Source organism: Bactrocera neohumeralis, chromosome 3 (genome assembly GCF_024586455.1).
Source record: "Bactrocera neohumeralis isolate Rockhampton chromosome 3, APGP_CSIRO_Bneo_wtdbg2-racon-allhic-juicebox.fasta_v2, whole genome shotgun sequence".
Classification (NCBI taxonomy): Eukaryota; Metazoa; Arthropoda; class Insecta; order Diptera; family Tephritidae; genus Bactrocera; species Bactrocera neohumeralis.
In genome coordinates, this window is record NC_065920.1 from 64,404,590 (window position 1) to 64,424,662 (window position 20,073).

The 20,073-nt window shown below is 31.6% G+C and overlaps 1 protein-coding gene across 1 annotated transcript in view; it reads left to right on the plus strand.

Moving 5' to 3' along the window:
* The first annotated feature begins 3,446 nt into the window (after nucleotides 1-3,446).
* Nucleotides 3,447-20,073, plus strand: part of LOC126753981 (scavenger receptor class B member 1) — a 70,689-nt gene continuing 54,062 nt past the window's right edge. The window contains exon 1 of the mRNA XM_050465787.1: nucleotides 3,447-3,812. Coding sequence (XP_050321744.1) covers nucleotides 3,794-3,812 — 19 coding nt within the window. The 5' untranslated portion in view covers nucleotides 3,447-3,793. The remainder of the gene's footprint in view (nucleotides 3,813-20,073) is intronic.

Sequence of the window (20,073 nt, forward strand, 5' to 3'; positions counted from 1 at the left end):
ATGAAAAATATTACTAATTAAGTAATTTTTAATTAATTAACAATATTGATTAGATCATTAATAGCTAATTTTTTACTTTTTAAATATGTGCATAATAGTTTTTTCAGAAAAATAAATAAAATTATCGAAAAGTTATTAATTAATTTCAAAAACCAATAGTTATTTAATTAATAATTAATTAAAATTTTTATAAATTAATAATTCCTATTAAAAAAATGCGAGAATTAAAAAATAATCAAAAAATTAAAATAATTAATTAATTAAGTAAAATCTCAGTAATTAAATAATTATGAATTATTTAAAAATTATCACTTAATTATTTAATTAATTATGTGAATAATATTTTTTTTTTGAAAAATAAACACAATTAGCAAAAAATTAAAATTATTAATTAATTTAAAAAATCATACTAGTTATTTAATTAATACTAAATACAACTAAATACTTATTTAAAAAAATAAACGACAAAATAACCACAAAAAAATAGTAATTAATTAATTATGAAAACTATTACTAATTATATAATTATTAAATAATTAATGGCAATTTTTTATTTTTTAAATAAGTGAATAATAATTTTTCTTTACTAAAATAAACAAAATTATCAAAAAATTAAAATTATTAATTAATTAATTAAAAATATTACTATTTAGCAATAATTAATTTAAATTTTGCTAATTAGTAATTTTTATTAAAAAATGTGAGAATTATAAAATAATCAAAAAATAATAATTAAGAAAAATATTATTAATTAAATAATTAACAATTAATTAAAAATACTAATGAAACCATTAATTGCTTTTTATTAATATGGAAAAATAAACAATAACTAACAAGAGATTTTATTTAACAAAAACTATAAGCAACAAAAATATTCCTAATTAAATTTTGATACTTATATAATAGATTATAGTTTAAATATGCGGAAACTATAAAATAACTCAAAACTAATAACTAGTAATAATTAAGAAAAATATTATTAATTGAATAATTATCACTTAATTAAAATTAATGATGTGAAAATTAACAATAAATAACAAAGCTATACACAAAAAAAATTATCACTGATTATTACTTCCTTCGAAAAATTATATTTAAGGAAAATATAACCAATTAATTCATTATTTATTAATTTAAAAAAATTACTAAGTAAATAAAAAATAATTAACTATTTTTTAATATGTGAAAATTATAAAATAATCAAAAAATAATAATTATTAATTTATAAAATTATTTTTAATTAAATAATTATCATTGAATTTTTAAAAAATTATCAATTAATTTTTTAAAAAGAGTATAAATTAAATAATTAATTTTTTTCTAATTTTTTAAATGTGTGAAATTTAACAATTAATAACAAAGGATTATATTTAACAGAACTATACACAACAAAAATGTATGTACTACATATATTCAATGATTATTATATTAAAGAGAAATATTACTAATTAATTATTTTTTTTTATTAATTTAAAAATTTTACCAATTAAATAAATAATAATAATAATTATAAATAATAAAAAAATTATAATTATTTAATTATGAAAATTATTATTAATTAAATAATTAATACATAATTACAAAAAATATCAATTAATTAAAAAAAGGTAATAATTAAATAATATTTTTTTTTTATTTTTTTTTTAAATATGTGAAAATTATAAAGTATTCTTAATTAATTAAGTGAATTATTATTAAATAAATAATTAACAGAAAATTATTTAAAAAAATTATCAATTACTTAAAAAAAATATTAATTAAATTTTAATTGTTGCTTTTTCTAATTTTTTAAATATTTTTATTTTTTATTTTATTTAACAAAGCCAAACAAAAACAAAAATATTCAAAGAAATTTTAAATCGCTCGAAAAGTTGTGAACTTGAACTTTATTGTACCGTGCGTTTACTCTACTCTCTGTAATTCCACCACTTCCTCAACATATTAAGCAAATTTCATCCCACTCCTTAAACATGCTCATTAGTGCTCTCATTAACATTCAAACATCACATACTGATGATATGCAAAATTACATACAAACATACACACATTACATATCGACCAACAAAAATTACATACTAACATACAAACACACATACATCTAACCATTTTAACCTCAATTCCCTGCATTTTCCGCTGGCAAGAGTCACCGAGTCCTATTCCGTCACCTATTGTCGTTTCCTTTTAAACTCACTCTCTTTTAACCCTTCTGAACACCTCTATTAACCTGTGTTCACACACAAAAAGGTTTAAGAAGTAGGAATATGTGCTTAACAATACCGTTGACGTCTCTGTATATATGTACATAGAGGAAGTGATTTGCATGCGTCGCCTGAGACAGCCGCTTATCAGCCTTTACGCAAGAATTAAGAACTTATACTAATTAATTTCTTATATAAAGAGTTTCTATATTTTTTTATTTTAATTTTTTTGTCGTTTTAACTTTCCGGCCCCATAATCTATTAACATGCATAGTGCGACATATTTATAGTGTGATGTTTGTATATGTATATGTATGTATGAATTATTTATTATATTTAGCATATATGTATGTACATTCATATGTATGTATATATTTATTTATTTTTTGTTAATTTGAAATCATGAATTACAAGTGCGATTATATTTGTTAGACCCGCTTGCCACTGGGGTGAACTAGTAGCCCCTTCACGGACATACATACATACATACATACATACACTGTACAGCGTGCTCCGGTCTTCGAAATTCGTTGCTACTTTAATACTATTTATTTTGATTATTTTTTGCGAGTCGTTTGCCTAGACGTCTGTCAGTATCTGCCAGTACAATCTACTGATCGGGGATTTCAACCAAGAATTGATTGTGTTCGGGTCGTCTCACACACGCGCTTCGATTTACGCCGCTTCTTTAAACCCCATATAATTATATATATAAACATATGCATGTAAATATGTATTTAAATGGCATTTTATAAAATAAAAAAAGTTGTAATCAAAATCGAATTGGGGCTTGAAGTTTTTTGTGCTTCGTGCATTTCTTTCGGCGGCCTCTGGGCAGTATAAAATTGTGTGTATGGACAGGCAGGAAGCATTCTATGGTGTGCAATCAATCCGTGGTGCTGGTTCTACTCTCGAGTATTGCTTCAACAAGCGCAAGTTGATAAGCAAATTTAGCGAAAGTGAAGTTCTAAAAATAAAAATTTCAATAAAAAAGTTTTTATTAAAAAGAAATTTTAATCAAAAAATTTTTAATAAAAAAAATTTTAAATACAAAAATTTTTAAAATAAAAAGTTTTGAACTGTAAAACAGTAAAAACATTAAAATATTAAATAAAAAATTAATTTAAAAAAAGATAAATTAATTTAATATTTTTTCAAATTAAAAAATTTAACAAAAACCGCAGCTTTTTTGTTAAAAAGAAAAGTGTTCTAAAAAAAGTAAAAATAAAAAGTGTAGTGCATAAACTAAAAAGTCTATATAATTTTTCTCAAAAATAAAATTTTTGTAAAAACTAAAATTTTATTAAAAAACTTATGTGTACAAATAGTAAAAAATTAAATCAAAACACAAACACTTCTTCCACATTTGAACATTCTGGACATCTTAGCAGCACACTGAACTATAAAAACAAAGTAAGAAACAATTTAACACATAAAAGTTTAACAAATGCTCCCACAAAGGATATTTTAACTGCATATATTTCAAAAATCTTACAAATAAATTAAAAGTTCAAAGTTTTACTTCAATAATTTATGCTGCTTGAGAGATAAATAACTTCATTGCTTGGTAAAAAGTGAAAATTTGAAGCTGCACAATGTTTATAACTCTCTCACGTAAGTAAATATGTATTGAAATTTAAAATTTTTTCAACAATTTAAAAATTATCTTCAGTTTTTTAAGATTCATAATGTTTTTTATTTTTTTTTTTTATTAAAAAAAAGAATTTTTATACTCTTGCAACATGTTGGTATAGAGTATAATAGTCTTGTTCACATAACGGTTGTACGCACCACCTAGAACTAAGCGAAATAGATATGTATACAGTTACGGACAATAAAATAGAATTATCCATAGTACTAATTTTCCGTTATAGAAAAATATGAATTTGATTTATTTTCAACTAAAATATATTTTTATTATTTACTTCATGTGAAGTGCTATTGATAACAGTAAAAATAGTGAGAAAAAACAATTCTTAAATATTGCAAAAACAAAAGGTGAAAAACGAATTTCCGAATTTCAAAAATTGGAAAGACAAAAAATATAATATTTTTCATTAAAAAATAAACTATTTTTTAAAGAAAAGTAATTAAAATTTTTTTTAATAATTTGTACCCTTTCTAATACAATATCTAATACAGACACACATCTTTTAGACATAGACTGAATTAGGCTACGGCAAGTGTTCTGTGGAATAGAATACCAGACCTTTGAACCTGCGCTCAGAGTTACGCCTTATTTTTCAGTTTAAAGTCCAGTTTAGGGTTCAATATTTTCCTTAACGATTCTCCATAGGGTATTGATTTGTTTCATCAACACCATGGTCTGAAAACCATTTTTCTGCAATGCTCGAAGTATATTCAGTGGGCAGCGCCTCTCTAATAGTTTTAATGTATGTACATATCTCCTAAACCACTACAGCTACAGTAGCCAAATTCACTTAAGACAATTCCTATAAGAAGATTACCAACACTGTGAAAATGAAAGAAATCGGATGATAATGCCGCCCACTCCCCATATAACGGCACTGTTAAAAACTACTTAAAGCGTGATAATTCAATAACTAAACACGCTAGATACATTAAATTTACACCCGAGATGCTATGAGCGGACTTTAAAGTAACATCACAAACCTCAACCGATCTTAATCAAATTTGGTACTTAATATTCCACTAATATTCCTACTTCATAGTGCTAAAGTGGGCGAAATCGGACTGCTACCTTTCACCTTCCGGTATACAAATCAAGTAGACATTAATATAACGGGATAAAACTGTGCACGAATAATCCCTTATCCATCTTATGACCAAAAGTTTTTCAAATCCAACAAAAACTGTGCAAGCCCCAAGGTACCGAATATTTGGACCCAGTAACTATAGTTGAATTTTTACCGTAAATTTCGGTCTATGTGTAAGATATATAATTCAGTGATAATCCATTTCTGACAATGGTATGTCTGTATGTCAAAAATGTATTGAATCAGGCCAATATTTCTCTTAGCCCCCATATACCTAATATAAAGATTTTTGCACTTCGGGTGACTTTATATCGCATATATCGGCCTATATTAAAGTTATCTAAATGAAAATTACAGAACATATTTTACCCATAACAGTATACATATTTGCGCCTAGAATAGTTACAATTGGGTGAAAACTTTACCTAGCCCCCATACTATTACCAGGATTTCGAGCATCCGGCACATTTTGCTCCAAATGATTGGTGATTGTATGTGAGGGACCTTAATGAAATCCAGGGAAAGTTTTTTTTAGTATGTGGCATGATAATAGTTAATAGGTAAAATCGGGTCAATACTAACCCATTTCTCATATACTACATATAATGATTTTTGTTTTTCTAACAAATCTATTGTCGAATATGTGAGTGATATATATGATATATAGTATAAGTTCTCCATAATTGGAACTCTTGAATTGGCAAGCAGGTCAAATCTCATACAGATTTCCTTACATAACTCGAAGTCTCTCGAAGGTTTTTTGTGGATTATGGTGATTCTAGTTAGGGATATTCAACTGTATATACATATAATTGCTTAGATTCCTATCCTCTGGTTGACAGTTTTCACTTTAAGCTGTGATTCTTGCAAGTTACAAGAGTATAAAATATTCGGTTGCATCCTTCAGGCTTCCTTACTTGTTAATTATAACCTGAACAGGGTATATTAAGTTTGTCACGATGTTTGTAACACCCAGAAAGAAGCGTCGGAGACCCTATAAAGTACATATGTATATAAATGATCAGTATGTTGAGCTGAGTCGATTTAACCATGTCCGTCTGTCTGTCTGTCCGTCCGTCCGTCTGTATATATACGAACTAGTCCCTCAGTTTTTAAGATATCCTTTTGAAATTTTGCAAACGTCATTTTCTCTTCAAGAAGCTGCTCATTTGTCGGAACAGCCGATATCGGACCACTATAACATATAGCTGCCATACAAACTGAACGATCGGAATCAAATGCTTGTATGGAAAACTTTTGCATTTGACAAGATTTATTCACGAAATTTGGTATAGACTATTTTCTAAAGCCACACCGTAATCTCCGAAGAAATTGTTGAGATCGGTTAACTATGGTATATAGCTACCATACAAACTGAACACATAGTTACTAAAAGAAATGCACCTGTGAAGGGTATATTAGCTTCGGTGCAGCCGAAGTTAACGCTTTTTTCTTGTTTTTTAAATAATTACTATGAAAAATATTAATAAAATATCGCAACTATAAATTATATATTATTTTATAACAAAACATTAATTAAAATAATTAATTAATTAAATTATAAATTAAATTTTTAATTAAATTAATTAATTATTAATTTATAAATTATTATTAAATTAAATTAATTAACTAATAATTTATTAATTAAATTAAATTAATTAAATTATAAATTAAATTTTTAATTAAATTAATTAATTAATAATTTATAAATTATTATTAAGTTAAATGAATTAACTAATAATTTATAAACTATCATTATAATAAATTTATTTTTATTCAAACAAAATTATTAAAAAATAAAAATGAATTATCAATTTATTTACTTGATTGGGCTTTTAAACTTTAATACTTCAGAAGGAAATGGATAACTGGCATCTATTCTTACCTACGAGGGATATGTGAGGGGCGAAGTCACTGGAGAAGAGGCGCATTGGGAAAGTCTTCAGACGCGAATCTCTTTCAATCCACTCTTGCTTCAGACTACCAGCCCACTGTAGTAGAAGTATGTATGTGTCGTTTTAAAAAGGTGTGCACTCCCTCAGTTGGCAGAATTGCTATACAGGCTCTAAGCTCGCTGACAGTGAGCTCAAAGCTGCTCAAGAAGTGAATGACCTCACTAGCTGTAGCATAAAGTTACTTCCATATTAAATTTGTCTGGCTGTCTTGTCACAGCGGAATTGTCGGAAACAGTAGAGCACACAAGTAAGGGCACCCTTGCCCAAATCCACATCTAGCTAACGACTTGGTTATCATACTTTCTACGAACACGGCGAATTGGGTACAGCATACAATTGCTATACAAACTGACCTGTCGAAATCTATATAGAGATCTCTTAATATCCTTTAATCATATACAAAATGCACCTGGCAGCCAAAGTTAACATTTTAACTTGTCCGTTTCTGCTTTATAGAGATTTTATGTCACTAGCCCAACCTAACCCCAATTTGTCCTCCAACAAAAAGTTATTAAATTAAAAAAAAATATTTACAAACATATTTTCATTTGCATTAAACAAAGTGCCAACGAAATTGAATCATCACAACGGAAGTCAATATTGCAACTAAAATGTTTGTATGTTACTAAGAACAAATTATATAACAATATTCATATTCAAGCAAAGCTTAGCACGCCTCATAAAAACGCTGACAATGTCACAGGTGTCGAACCAATAGTGAAAGTTTTGTTAAATATTTACTAAACAAATGCTTGAGACTCTTTCGACGTTGGTAAATAATAGAAAATACATATGTACATTAGAGCGGGTCGATTTTTTTTACTGTGCCAAGAGACTATAGGTCTAAAACCGGTTTCAAGCCAGCAATTTTTAAGTCGAAGCCTAAAAAATCTGAATAATAGGTTGCATTGTAGATATGTAATATAATTGTTCGATCTTGCCGATTCCGATAAATGATCAATAGAATATTGCTAAACACATACATATTAAATTTCATTTGTGATATCTCAAAAACTGACGAACAAATTTTTGCAATCCCTAAAAAACTTTGCCTTAAAAATCGCGGGGTCGTTAGCGATTCTTAGTCTCTTATGGAAAGTTTTTCAGCATGATCCGTAGCACATACCCGGATACGTGATTTTTCGTATTTTTTTTTTTTTTTGCTCCCTGTTAATCGACCCACTCTAATGTACATAAGTATAAAGAAAGAATTTCCGAATAAAATACAAATTATTTAATTGCTGTGGCGTACGTGATTAAATAATGAGTGCAAGCCACTACTAAACATAACAGTACATAAGTCAAGTACTACTAAGTGGCGTCATGTATGGGCTAATGCTAAAAAAAACTTCTACGCAGAGATAACCAAAAATAAAATTTGTATAATAGTACAAAAATAAATACATACATATGTATATTATATTTATACATACATACATACATATATATGTATGTATGTGTAAGTAAGTGTGATGATCACTTAGTTAATGAAACGATTTACTTTGCCCTGACTGATTAGCCCGATTTGGGCTGTTTAGCTAATCTGTGGCGACTTCTTTCAATGAATTTTTATTAAAAGTATTAATAGCACATTCAAATTGTATATATGTATGTAGACTTGCAAAACATATATGTACATATACACATGAGAAGAAAAAATCTAAACAAAACAGTGTCCGTTTTGGTTAATTGCTTGTATGTATGCATGTATGTATGTACGCACAGGCCAGGCCTCGCTTGCTCGCTTTCGTACGCTCCATTGTCATATGCGATAATATGATAATTGTTGTTGAGGGCTGATTTAATTTGTCCTAGCAAATGATCGTTTTATTGTTAATAATTTGCTTTTTGTAATTTTTTTTTTTAATTTTTTTTTTTTAATTTTTTTTTTTAATTTTTTGGTTGTCTGCTGCACGTGGCTGTATGGTGTCAAACGAACAAACGTCTGCCAAAAAAAAGAAACAAAAAACGAAACAATGCCATAATACCGTTATTTTATGTTTATGTGACAAAGAAAAAAATAAATTTTCATATAGAAAAAAGAAAACGATATAGTAACCTTCACAGGTGCATTTCTTATAGTATAAAAGGTAGTATAAAAGGGTATAAAAAGATCTTTATTTTTATCGTTTAGTTTATATGGGAGCTATATGCTATAGTAGTGAGATCTGAATAAAATCTTCGTATATTATGGCATTGCCTATGACAATAATCTATACCAAATTTCCTGATGATATCTTGTCAAATATTTTGTTTTCCTTCAAGCACTTTATTTTAAACCATCAGCTTGTAGGTGAGCTATATGTTTATAGTAAACCGATCTGAACCAGCCATACAGAGATTGAAGCATAGTCTTAAAAAACAAAGCCAAAAAAATCGAAATTGAGTGTTTTATTACTTATGATTAACTATATCTTCCGTTGTCAGATATAACCAATATATAACCATTTTATAACCGAAATATAACCATTTCATAACCGAAATATAACCATTTTATAACCGAAATATAACCATTTCATAACCGAAGTATAACCATTTTATAACCGAAATAAATTTTGTTTCAATATGAGCAATTCCTTTATATCGGTTTTTCCTTCGCCTGTAAACTTAGGAAAAATGATGTTACGTTATTTTGCATTTTAGTTGACGATATATGCAAACAAATAAAGAATAATAAAATATGTACTATATATTTTAGGATCTCCGACGTTTGCTTTTGGGTGTAACAAACTTCGGGAAAAGTTTATACCCCGTTCAGTGTATAAAAAATTAAGCCGAATATTATCTGTGTTGAAATGATGCAATAATTGCTATTTTATATTCAGACTTACATACTGTATGTTTGTATATATACATATGTACATATACAGATGCGTGCAACTAATTAACAACGCTGGTAGGAAAAATCGAAATTGGTTGATATTTTATTTTCGAGAAAAATATTTTAACTATATGTTTTAAGGATAAATTATATAATATAAGAAATATAAAAAATATATTTTTTTTTTTTTTGTTATAAGAGGGCTTTTATAAAATAAGGGCATTTTAAGACTTCAAAGTCAAAAATAGGTCGTGCAACTAATTAACAACGCTTTCTTGTTTTTTGGAAAAATTATTTTTATTTTGGTTTTAAAGTTAATATTTGGTTGCAAACCCATTATTTTCAATCACAGCTTGACATCTGCGAGGCATTGACTCCACTAAACTTTTGCAGATGTCCTTTGGAATATGGTTCCATTCTTGTTGAACCTTTTCGTATAATTCCTGGAAATTTCCAACTTTATGGGAACGAACTCTTTTCTTTAAATGTGTCCAAAGATTTTCGATTGGATTTAGGTCGGGGCTGCATGAAGGCCAGGCTAATAGAGTAACCATGTTTTCCTGAAACCATTGCTTTGTAGCATGCGCAGTATGTTTCGGGTCGTTATCCTGCTGGTAAATCCACGTTACAGGCATATTATCATCAGCATATGGTAACATTATGTTGTCCATGACTGATATGTAGATGAACTGTTTCAGAATAACGGGATTTTATCAAGATTTTTTTACAGCTAAATTTGACCATACTTTCACAGAAGAGAACTAAAAACAAATATATATTTTTACGCTTAAAAATTTTACAGAAATAGCTATTTAATTTATAAGGGCAAGTCGTTGTTAATTAGTTGCACGCATCTGTAGATAGCCGAATCCGTTTTCATACAAGTATACATACATACTGTGTACGTATAAATAAAGATTTTATGAAGCTCGTGCGATCAATTGTGCGTGTAAATTATTCAAACTGCTTGAGATTTATGCAATATTGAAGTAATTTCTACAGATACATACATACATATGTTAAAAATGAGTATGGATAGGTGTAAGGTATATAGAATATTGAATATACATATGTAGAATATTGAAAAAGCCAATTAAACCTAGCCTCAACAAACATTGGTTGAGCCGGTATTTCATTATATTATTTTATAAAATTATTAAAATTTAATTTAAATTTTGGTACAGCTTGTAGCGCTATACAAAATGCATTTGTGTAAAATCTTTCTTAAGCCGGTTTAGTTTGATACCCATATTGGAATTTTTTTAACAACTCGCTTCAAACATGTGGCAACCCTTAAAAAATTTTTAACTGCGAGCCTTAAATATACTTTGCTTAATAGCTATACTATAATATTGCATTTATTTTTCAATTAAATTGAAACAGGTGGCAACACTTAAAATTAAATAAATTAATTAATCAATATTTTAGCTGTAAGCCCTAAATATCCTTTGCTTAATAACCATGCTGTAATATTTAAATTATTTTTAAATTTTTAATTAAATTCAAACAGTGAATATTTCAATATTTTATCAATTCATTTGAAACAAGTGGCAACTCATTTACAAATATTTGAACTGTAAGCGCTAAATATCCTTTGTTTAATACCCATGCCATAATATTTAATTTATTTTTCAATTAAATTGAAACAGGTGGCAACTCTTTTCAAAAATATTTTATTGCTGCGCCTGGAAAACCTATAATTTGAATCCTTGCTGTAGTAGTTATGTTTTCTATGCAATTTTATTGAATTGAAATTATTAAACATGTGGCAGCCTCCACGAGATTTATTTTCAGCTGTAAAAAATTATAACATTTTTTAATTTCAGGTTCATAAATTTCATGTTGAACTAATAAACTTCTTACTTTTGTTGGTTGACCACACGGTGGTTCCGAATATTAAACACGAAAATTTCTAAAAATACACTAAAAGAGAGTATTCTCGGTTTTTAACGCAATATTTAATCGTTTTCGGTTTAAATGGTTTTGCAAAAGTACATAGAAATATACCAGCTGACCAAAATTGACACGGGCACGAGAGAAATCTGCCGACTTAATAGTCCATGTGCGGATAAAAATCCAGGTCCGTTCCGGTTTCGTAGACCCGACTGTTGTGGGAACGGCTTTCAATACAAATCTTTATTACCGCCTTCAAATTAGGTCCTCAGTCAATACAAGCATGCCAAGTCTTTATTCAATATTCTTTACACTTTTTATAAGACTCTTGGTTGGAATGGTCTTCAGTGCCTTCAGTGAATTTCGGTGTCAGCTCACGTTTGTAGGACCATTTGCTGAATTGTTGGACAGTTTCGATGTCATATTCATAAAATTACGTTCCATCACCAGAAATAATAACAGTAATAATAATGTTACGTTTGATGAATGTAGTGCCCTCCGCTACGTTGTCTAGCTCTCTACTCCACTTCGTTTTTGCAAAAGATTCAGGTCTTCAACGCAATTCAGGCAACGTTTCATACCCAAAACATCAATCAAAATGTGTTGAGTTGGTTCATAGCAGATATTGAGATCCTCTGCTATCGCTCTGATGCCAACACGATGACATTTAAGCACTATTTCTTTAACTTTCGACATTGTCGTTAACAGAGCTAGATGGACCACTCGCATGAACAAGGTTTCGATGACTTCACGACCTTCACTGAATACTTTATGCCGATCAAAAACTTGTATTCATGATAAAGTAAACTCTCCAAAACAGTTCTGTAACATTTTCAATGATTCCGTAGCCGTGAGTCCATTCGAAACACAAAATTTCGAACAAAAACATTATTTAATTCTCTTTTCCATAGTAAAACTGGCCAGTTAAACTATTCACGTCATAAAGAAACAGTGTCAAACACATTGACATATGGATATCACACGAAGATAAAGAAGCTTCAATTTAGAAATTTTATTTCTATCGTCTTGTTTTGCGCATGCAGTGAAGATGGAACAGTCCGGATCAAATTTGAGATGAGCAGTGAAAATATATATTTTGAGGAACGGCGAGCTTATCCTTTTTAGATTAGGTTGGGTTACTCTGGTACGCTTGTGTGCCACGCATAGACCAGTTTTGGTCCTTAGCGATACCAGATGGAGTGCCGTTATGTAGTTTAAGAGTAGTAATCATCCTTCACGATGCCTGAACTTGCAGTGAATTTCTATAATACACATATATTAAAACCAGCAAAGACAATTATCTTTGAGTCTGTAGCTTCAAAACAAGAAAACAGAAGTTTAGGCTGGACATATTGAAGGTAGAAAATATTAAAATCAAAAATAAATAAAAAATTAGATAAAGGTATAGGAAATTTACAGATTACATACTTATAAGCTCATATTTGATCGATATTCGCTCATAACACTTTGCTTGTCGAACTAAGTATGTTTTAGGCTTATTTTAGAGCAACTACAAAACTCCTTTCGAGAGTGTTCGACCTAAAAATACTTTACTATAGACTAAGCAAACAATTTTATATATAAAAGTACTAAGAATTATATATAAAAGTTCCAAAACATGCAATATTTTGCCTACGTATTGCGTACAAAACGCAACGTAAGCGAAATACTTCACACAATCACCAGGAACTTTCAAAAGTCCTCTGCTAACAAAGTTGCATAAAAGTGTCGTTTGCATTACATTTCGCATTTTCTAAGTCAACAAACTACTTTTTATTATTGTTTTTGTTAATATTTGTTTATGATGCCCGTTATGATACCGCAACTGGGTGCCTCATACTCACGTTGGATTCCTCATCCTTATCAACGCTTCCGACATTTGGACTTTATATAAGTGCACAGTTCAAATCAGTTCAATTTCTTTCCTTTCAAAACTACAAATAAACTATTTACATACTACATACCCATAACGGTAATATTAAAGTGCCATATTTATTGCTAAAAATTTTGCAATTACTTACATATGTTTGCATGTCAAAACAATGTCAAAATCGTAATAAATTTTAATTATGCTATTTACCAATCAACTTTTAATTATTTTGAAGAAAAATAACTTTTTCGGAATTAATTTATTTAGACAATTATATTTAACTAGGGTCACCAACACTGACCTTTTGACAGCTAATGAACACAGTTAATCAGTTGAAAATTATTAATAGCCGAATTATTGATTTACTTGTCAGTTACTCACGTGGCCACCGTTTCACTGTTATCAGTTAAGTTTATGTTTTTGTTACTGTTTTTGTATTTCTCACATGTTTCAACACATGAGTTTGACTTCCCGTTGTTACTCCTACGAAAATTCTAAATACATTTGTGTTTAAGAACAGTGGATCGAAAAAGTATGCAAACAAACATTTTTTTCGTTTAATTTTTTTTAAATTTTTTTCTCGCAGCTAGCTGAAAAAAAAACATTTTTTGTCGTTTAAATAATATAAAAAACTTGAACAAAGTTAACTGCTGCACCGAAGCTGTAATACCCTTCACAGGTGCATAGCATAAAAGGTTAGGTTAGATGGCTGATCACGAGAGATCACACGTGGACTACTATATGTAGTCCTTTGTGAAGCTATACAAATTTGCACAGGCGTTTAATTTCCATTCCCGCCAGTTCGGTGGGATGTCTGAAGGTATGCGCTCAAGTCCAAGTGTCTAAGCCTTGACCTTCCAAACGCGGGACAGTCAAGAAGTAACTGTTGAGATTTTTCCATCTCGTCTTCTCCCATACAGTATCTGTATATGACCTCCAGTAAGATTTTGAGCCTTAGATCATGGACGCTAATAGGACAATAACCTGTTAAAACCCTCACAACTAGTTTTACTAAGGGCAAAGAGATCACTAGTTCTCATGCAATTGATCTTGGGCCAAAGAAGTTTGCCACGCGCATGTACCGATGGTAGCCCAGCGCTGGCTAAGCTCCTGCGAAGCCCAGCTATCTAGTAGTAGGTTACGGGAACACCAACCCGCTCCCATTGCCTTTCCTTGCTAGCTCATCAGCTTTACAATTGCCTGCGATTCCACTGTGGCCTGGCACCCATAACAGTCTTATCACAAAGAGACTCGATCAGTAGTCAGGAAGTTTGAAGCAGGAGTTGATAGAGAGCCCCTGACAGTAAACCCCGCCACCAACCTTCCCCCCAAGCTTTTACCCATCTGTAAAGAAACTCACTGCCCCTCTTTTCCAACGGCTTCTTCCCACCCACAACTCCCTCGCCGGTATATGGGCAGAGAAGGCGCCGCCATAGTTCAGTTTGGGGACTCCATGGTCCAAGTGACCAGATATTAAGTCAAAGTGTGTGAAGATTTTCGAATGTTTAGCCATGTGTTCATTTAAGAACTCAGATTCCCCACTCCTGGAACGGCTTCTTTCCAACCAACTACCTCGCTGGTATTTGGGCAGAGAAGGAGCCGCCAGATTTCGGTTTGGCGACTCCATGATCCAAGTGACCAGGTATTAAGTCAAAGTGTGTGATGATATCCGAGTGTTCAGACATGTGTTCATTTAGGAACCCAGATTGTCTGAGTCTGATAGCAACTTTCGCGGCCATACATCTTCCGACGATGTCTACGAGCACCATGTTTAAAATGGCATTAAGTGCCATGGTTGAAGTGGACCTTAGCGCACCACACATGCTGTTCAGCGCCAGCTGTTGAAAGCTCTACAGTGATCCTTTCTAGAATCCTCTATTACATAATGACTCCATATAACATATTATATATAAATGGGCTTCACTATGGTTTCGTAGAGCCAGAGGAACTTAGCAAAAAAGAATCTTATCTTGATTTGCATTGACCAGATTGTATGGCAGCTGCTTTGGTAGCTTGAACTAAACGATTTCTTCGGACGCTATAGCGCTGTCTTGGAGCATAATCTGTGCAAATTTTCGCGAATATGAATATCTTGTCAAATAAAAAAGGTGTCCATACAAAGACCTCATTTCAACCATAACTCCGTAATCTGTATTTGAACAATTTCTTCTGAGATTGTACCGTTGCTTTAAATTTATGTATTTATAATCCGAAAAACTTTGCTTCCTACTGTTAGAGGAAAATATATATAAACTTTGATTAACACCTACTCTTCCCACGGCTTTAATTGATCGCCGGGCAATTAAGTCAAAGGAATTTAAATCTGGAAAGGTTAATTTGTTGGGATTCCATCAGAAAAAATTCTTCGGCAACCTCGAAGCGTTGATCCTTTTGCAAAAACATTTAATTCTTTTCATATAAGCTTGATAGTGACCGGCATAATATTCAAAACATCGATCAAAATCTGTTGCGAGCCTCTGTTATAAGTCTAATGTTGGAAAGACGAGTTTCGTGCATATATTCTGCACATTTTCGATATTATTATCGATATCGCATGTTTGACATGGGCTTGACAATTGAGGCCATTGGGAACTCAATTTCAAAATTGTCATAATTCGCTCAATCATGTCAAAGGAGATTACCATCAGCCGAGGATAAAGTCCCATTTTGATACCGGCTTCAATGAAACTTCATAATTTTATTATCTTGCAAAGCACTCCCGGTACAATTGCCATCGAAAAGTTGTCCACCTCAAATAGTACAACCGAAAGAAAAAGACCGAAGTAAAATATGTTGTAAACCTATATTGTATATATACTTTTCTGCCACACTGTATGCTGGACAGATAACTATTGACAGCCCTAGCACACTATCATCACATGAACTTGACAAGCAAAGGAAGTTTTTCATTATTTTTGCTGAATCTATTAAAAAAACAAGAAAACAAATATGTACATATGTATATTCATGTAAACAAACGGTTTGTTTTTAAAAAGCCGCATTCCCCACAAAATCAGTTCAACAAAAAGTGTTACAAGGACATTTCAGTACTCGGAAACACCGCGCAGCAAACAAAAAAAAAAAAAAGAAAATGCCCTGCAGCACGGCAAAGCATAGATAGGCATTAAAGAACAACAAAATACGGCCGATGCGATTGAGTGTTATTAAGGTTTTATAGCCGCAGATTATAGAAAGAAAATACGAGTATATGTACGGTACTGATAAGAAATAAATATAAGCAATCAAACCCTTCTTTTTGCTTCCTACGTACATACAGACAAATGTAGAAATCAGTATACATATATATATATATAATTTATATGACATACTTACGAACGACCTTTAGATTCCTTAGTCCAAGTACACGGTTAGTCCATGAAGATTCAACATTAACATATGACATAAAGGAAGTAGTGGTGGAGGAGAACAAAAGAAGTTAGTTGGATGCATGTGACGCTGAAGATTGCACAATTTCAAAATGAGTTTGACTTCGGCAGATAGCTGGTCGTTTTCAAAACAAGTCAATTCAATGAAGTTTCAGGTAACACTTCGATAACGATTTTAGTGCCAAATTCGATTACTCATTGATATACCCTCGTATTTCATTCATGCCAATGCATTAAATTAAATTTATATTTGTGAAAAAAATTACTATTTCAAATTTAAGCGGCTTATTTGGGGTTTATTGTTTTGTTTTGGATTTTTGCACATGTGCCGAAAATCTAGTGACCCCCATGAACTCATGCTCAATATTTACTTCGAAAAGTACGCAATCATTTACTTACATACATACATACAATGTACTTAGGTATAAAAATTAATAGAACACAAATAGATATGCTAATTTTCGAAACAATTTAGAACTGTTCGTAAATTGAGAAATTTTTTATTCATGAAGATGTCATGCTCTAAACTAAAAAGAGGCTTCTTTTGTATGTAAATCCGTTAAAAAATAGCAAATTAATTAAATTGAACCGAGGCATGCGTAATCATGTCTATTTTGTTTTTTGTTTATCACATGTGATTTTTGTGTGGAAGTGTTGCTTAGCACCGCTCTTAGGCTTCGCAACTTTTACGTCATTTGTAATATTACTAAACGAGAAAATAATGCGGAAGTAAACCAAAAGCCAAATTGAATTGAAACGCTCATCAGTTCTCATGAAAATTTCTCTTCGCAGCAAAGATATAGTAGCTTGCTAACTTCTGGAATACTATTAAATACTATGAAGCTCGCGGGTTCTCCGCGCAAGACCAGGAATGTCTCGATTCCTAATCCTTGGCATTGAGCTACTTCATGATTAGACTGTTTGGGTTCACAGCAAAGATAGCTTGCTAACTTCTGGAATATTATTAAAGACTATGAAGCTCGCGGGTTCTCCGCTCAAGACCAGGAATGTCTCGATTCCTAATCCTTGGCATTGAGCTACTTCATGATTAGACTGATTGGGTTCGCAGCAAAGATAGCTTGCTAACTTCTGGAATATTATTAAAGCCTATGAAGCTCGCGGGCCCTCCGCTCAAGATCAGGAATGTCTCGATTCCTTATCTTTGGCATCGAGCTACTTCATGATTAGACTGTTTGGGTTCACAGCAAAGATAGCTTGCTAACTCCTGGAATATTATTACAGGCCTTACTATGAAGCTCGCGGCTTCTCCGCTCAAGACTAGTAAAGGAATGTCTAGACTCCTTATCTTTGGCATCGAAATACTTTATGATTAAGCTGATAGAGTTCACAGCAAAGTGAAGGATTGTCTAGACTTCATATCCTTGGTATCGAGCTACTTCACGATTAGGTTGATTGGGTTCCGGTTTAAGATTAATTGCGAAAATTGCACAGCTGATCAGGTTCTTTAGTCTCACTAGCTTGAATAGGAACAGGTAGCGGCTCCACCGGCTTCTTCTGAAGTTCTTCTGGTTCACTACAGCATTGTTGTGTCTAAAGAAAGATCGTTAAGCGCTGGTCAGTTACTAGAAACTGTGTAATTTCAAGGTCCTACTCGCCCAGGTTAAATCAAAAGAGGCCAAGTGAGCGCCCGCCCACAGCAAAGTTCCCCTTTCAAAAGTTTTGGAAGTTCTAACTGGACACTGACCTAATGAGGACTCAAGATTGATTAACGGATGCCAGAAAGCCTAAGTCGATTGGAAGGGAATAAAAAGAATCATCTCAACACTTCCTTCTCGAAGGTCGCGCAACAGATCGAGACTAAGACCCATCAGCTCTCTCACTTTAACAACATATATCCCTAGTATCAATAATTCAATAGCGGTCTCGCAGTATACTCGAAACTTTAGTCCCAAAATAGCCATGTTGCTCCTATTTCGCATACTCCATCCTCATTATATTAGTGCTTTATAAGACTAATGACTTAACATATCACTTGAAGCTACAGTGTTTTTTGTTTTAATGCCGTAGAGACCGTCCGCCTTCTGCTGGTTTTCGTGTATGTTCGAATCTTTGTAGTCACAGGTTGATGTTAAAAATCAAAGGTCCCCAAAGTTTATTAAACTAGCCAAACCAAGAGATCTACTCTAGGATATGGAAAAACTCGGATTAGGCGTAGTTCGAATGCAATTTGTGAAGCTTCTTCTCAGTGTATCTGATATCCTCTTCAGTGCCCAGACAAACTTAACAACATCGTTGGAATATCGCAAGTTGGTGGTGGGTGAAACCATTTTGAAAGATCATTTGAGCCTAAGAAAATTGAAATCGCGATTGGTTCCAAAATCTCTTAATTTTTTCGAAAATTAACAGCGTCGCGTTAAGGTCTGTGAAACAATGCTTTCCGACTAGCAGGATGTTATGAAACATATTATTACTGGCGATGAGTCTTGGATCTATATTTACGACCCTGAAACATACGATTACTTGGCGAATATTGTAGCAAAGGTAAGGCGAAGCTGAACAAACCACGTCAAAGCAGGTCAAAAATCAAGATGTTGACAGTATTCTTCGATTATCGGTGAAACCCGAATTCCTTCCGATCGACCAAACTGTCAACGAGGAATACTAATTCATTCATAAAAAGAGACCTGAATTATGGATCGACATCTCTAAGTTTTTGCACCACGATAATGCACGGCGCATACTCCATTGATTCTACGTGAGTTTTTCGCCAAATTTTCAACCGATATCGCCTGATTTAGCTTCGTGTCACTTCTGGCTATTCAACAAACTCAAACGACTGCTCCGGGGAAACCGTTTTGAGTTAACGTGGATCACTACATACGTGCATTGAAGGCTATTCGGGAAATTGACTTTAGCAACTGTTTCGAGGATTGGAAAAAACGTTGGCAGCAAGGGGGATTACTTTGAAGACGACGACATCGACTTTGAAGAATAAATTATGAACAAAGTCTTACTTGTTTTTTGCTCATATTAGTATAATTACAAAATTTTCACTCCTGTTAAACCTGTAAATCATGGTCTATATGCCATAACCCCTCCACCAAATTCAATGCGCTTGCGCTCAAGCCTCATTAATTACCACTGGACTTCGGTCCATATCTTTGCTTTAATGTTTCCACTGAAATCGATTATTATTCTCGCACTTCAAAGCTCACACTAGTAACTAATAATTTAATAACTAAAAAAAAAAT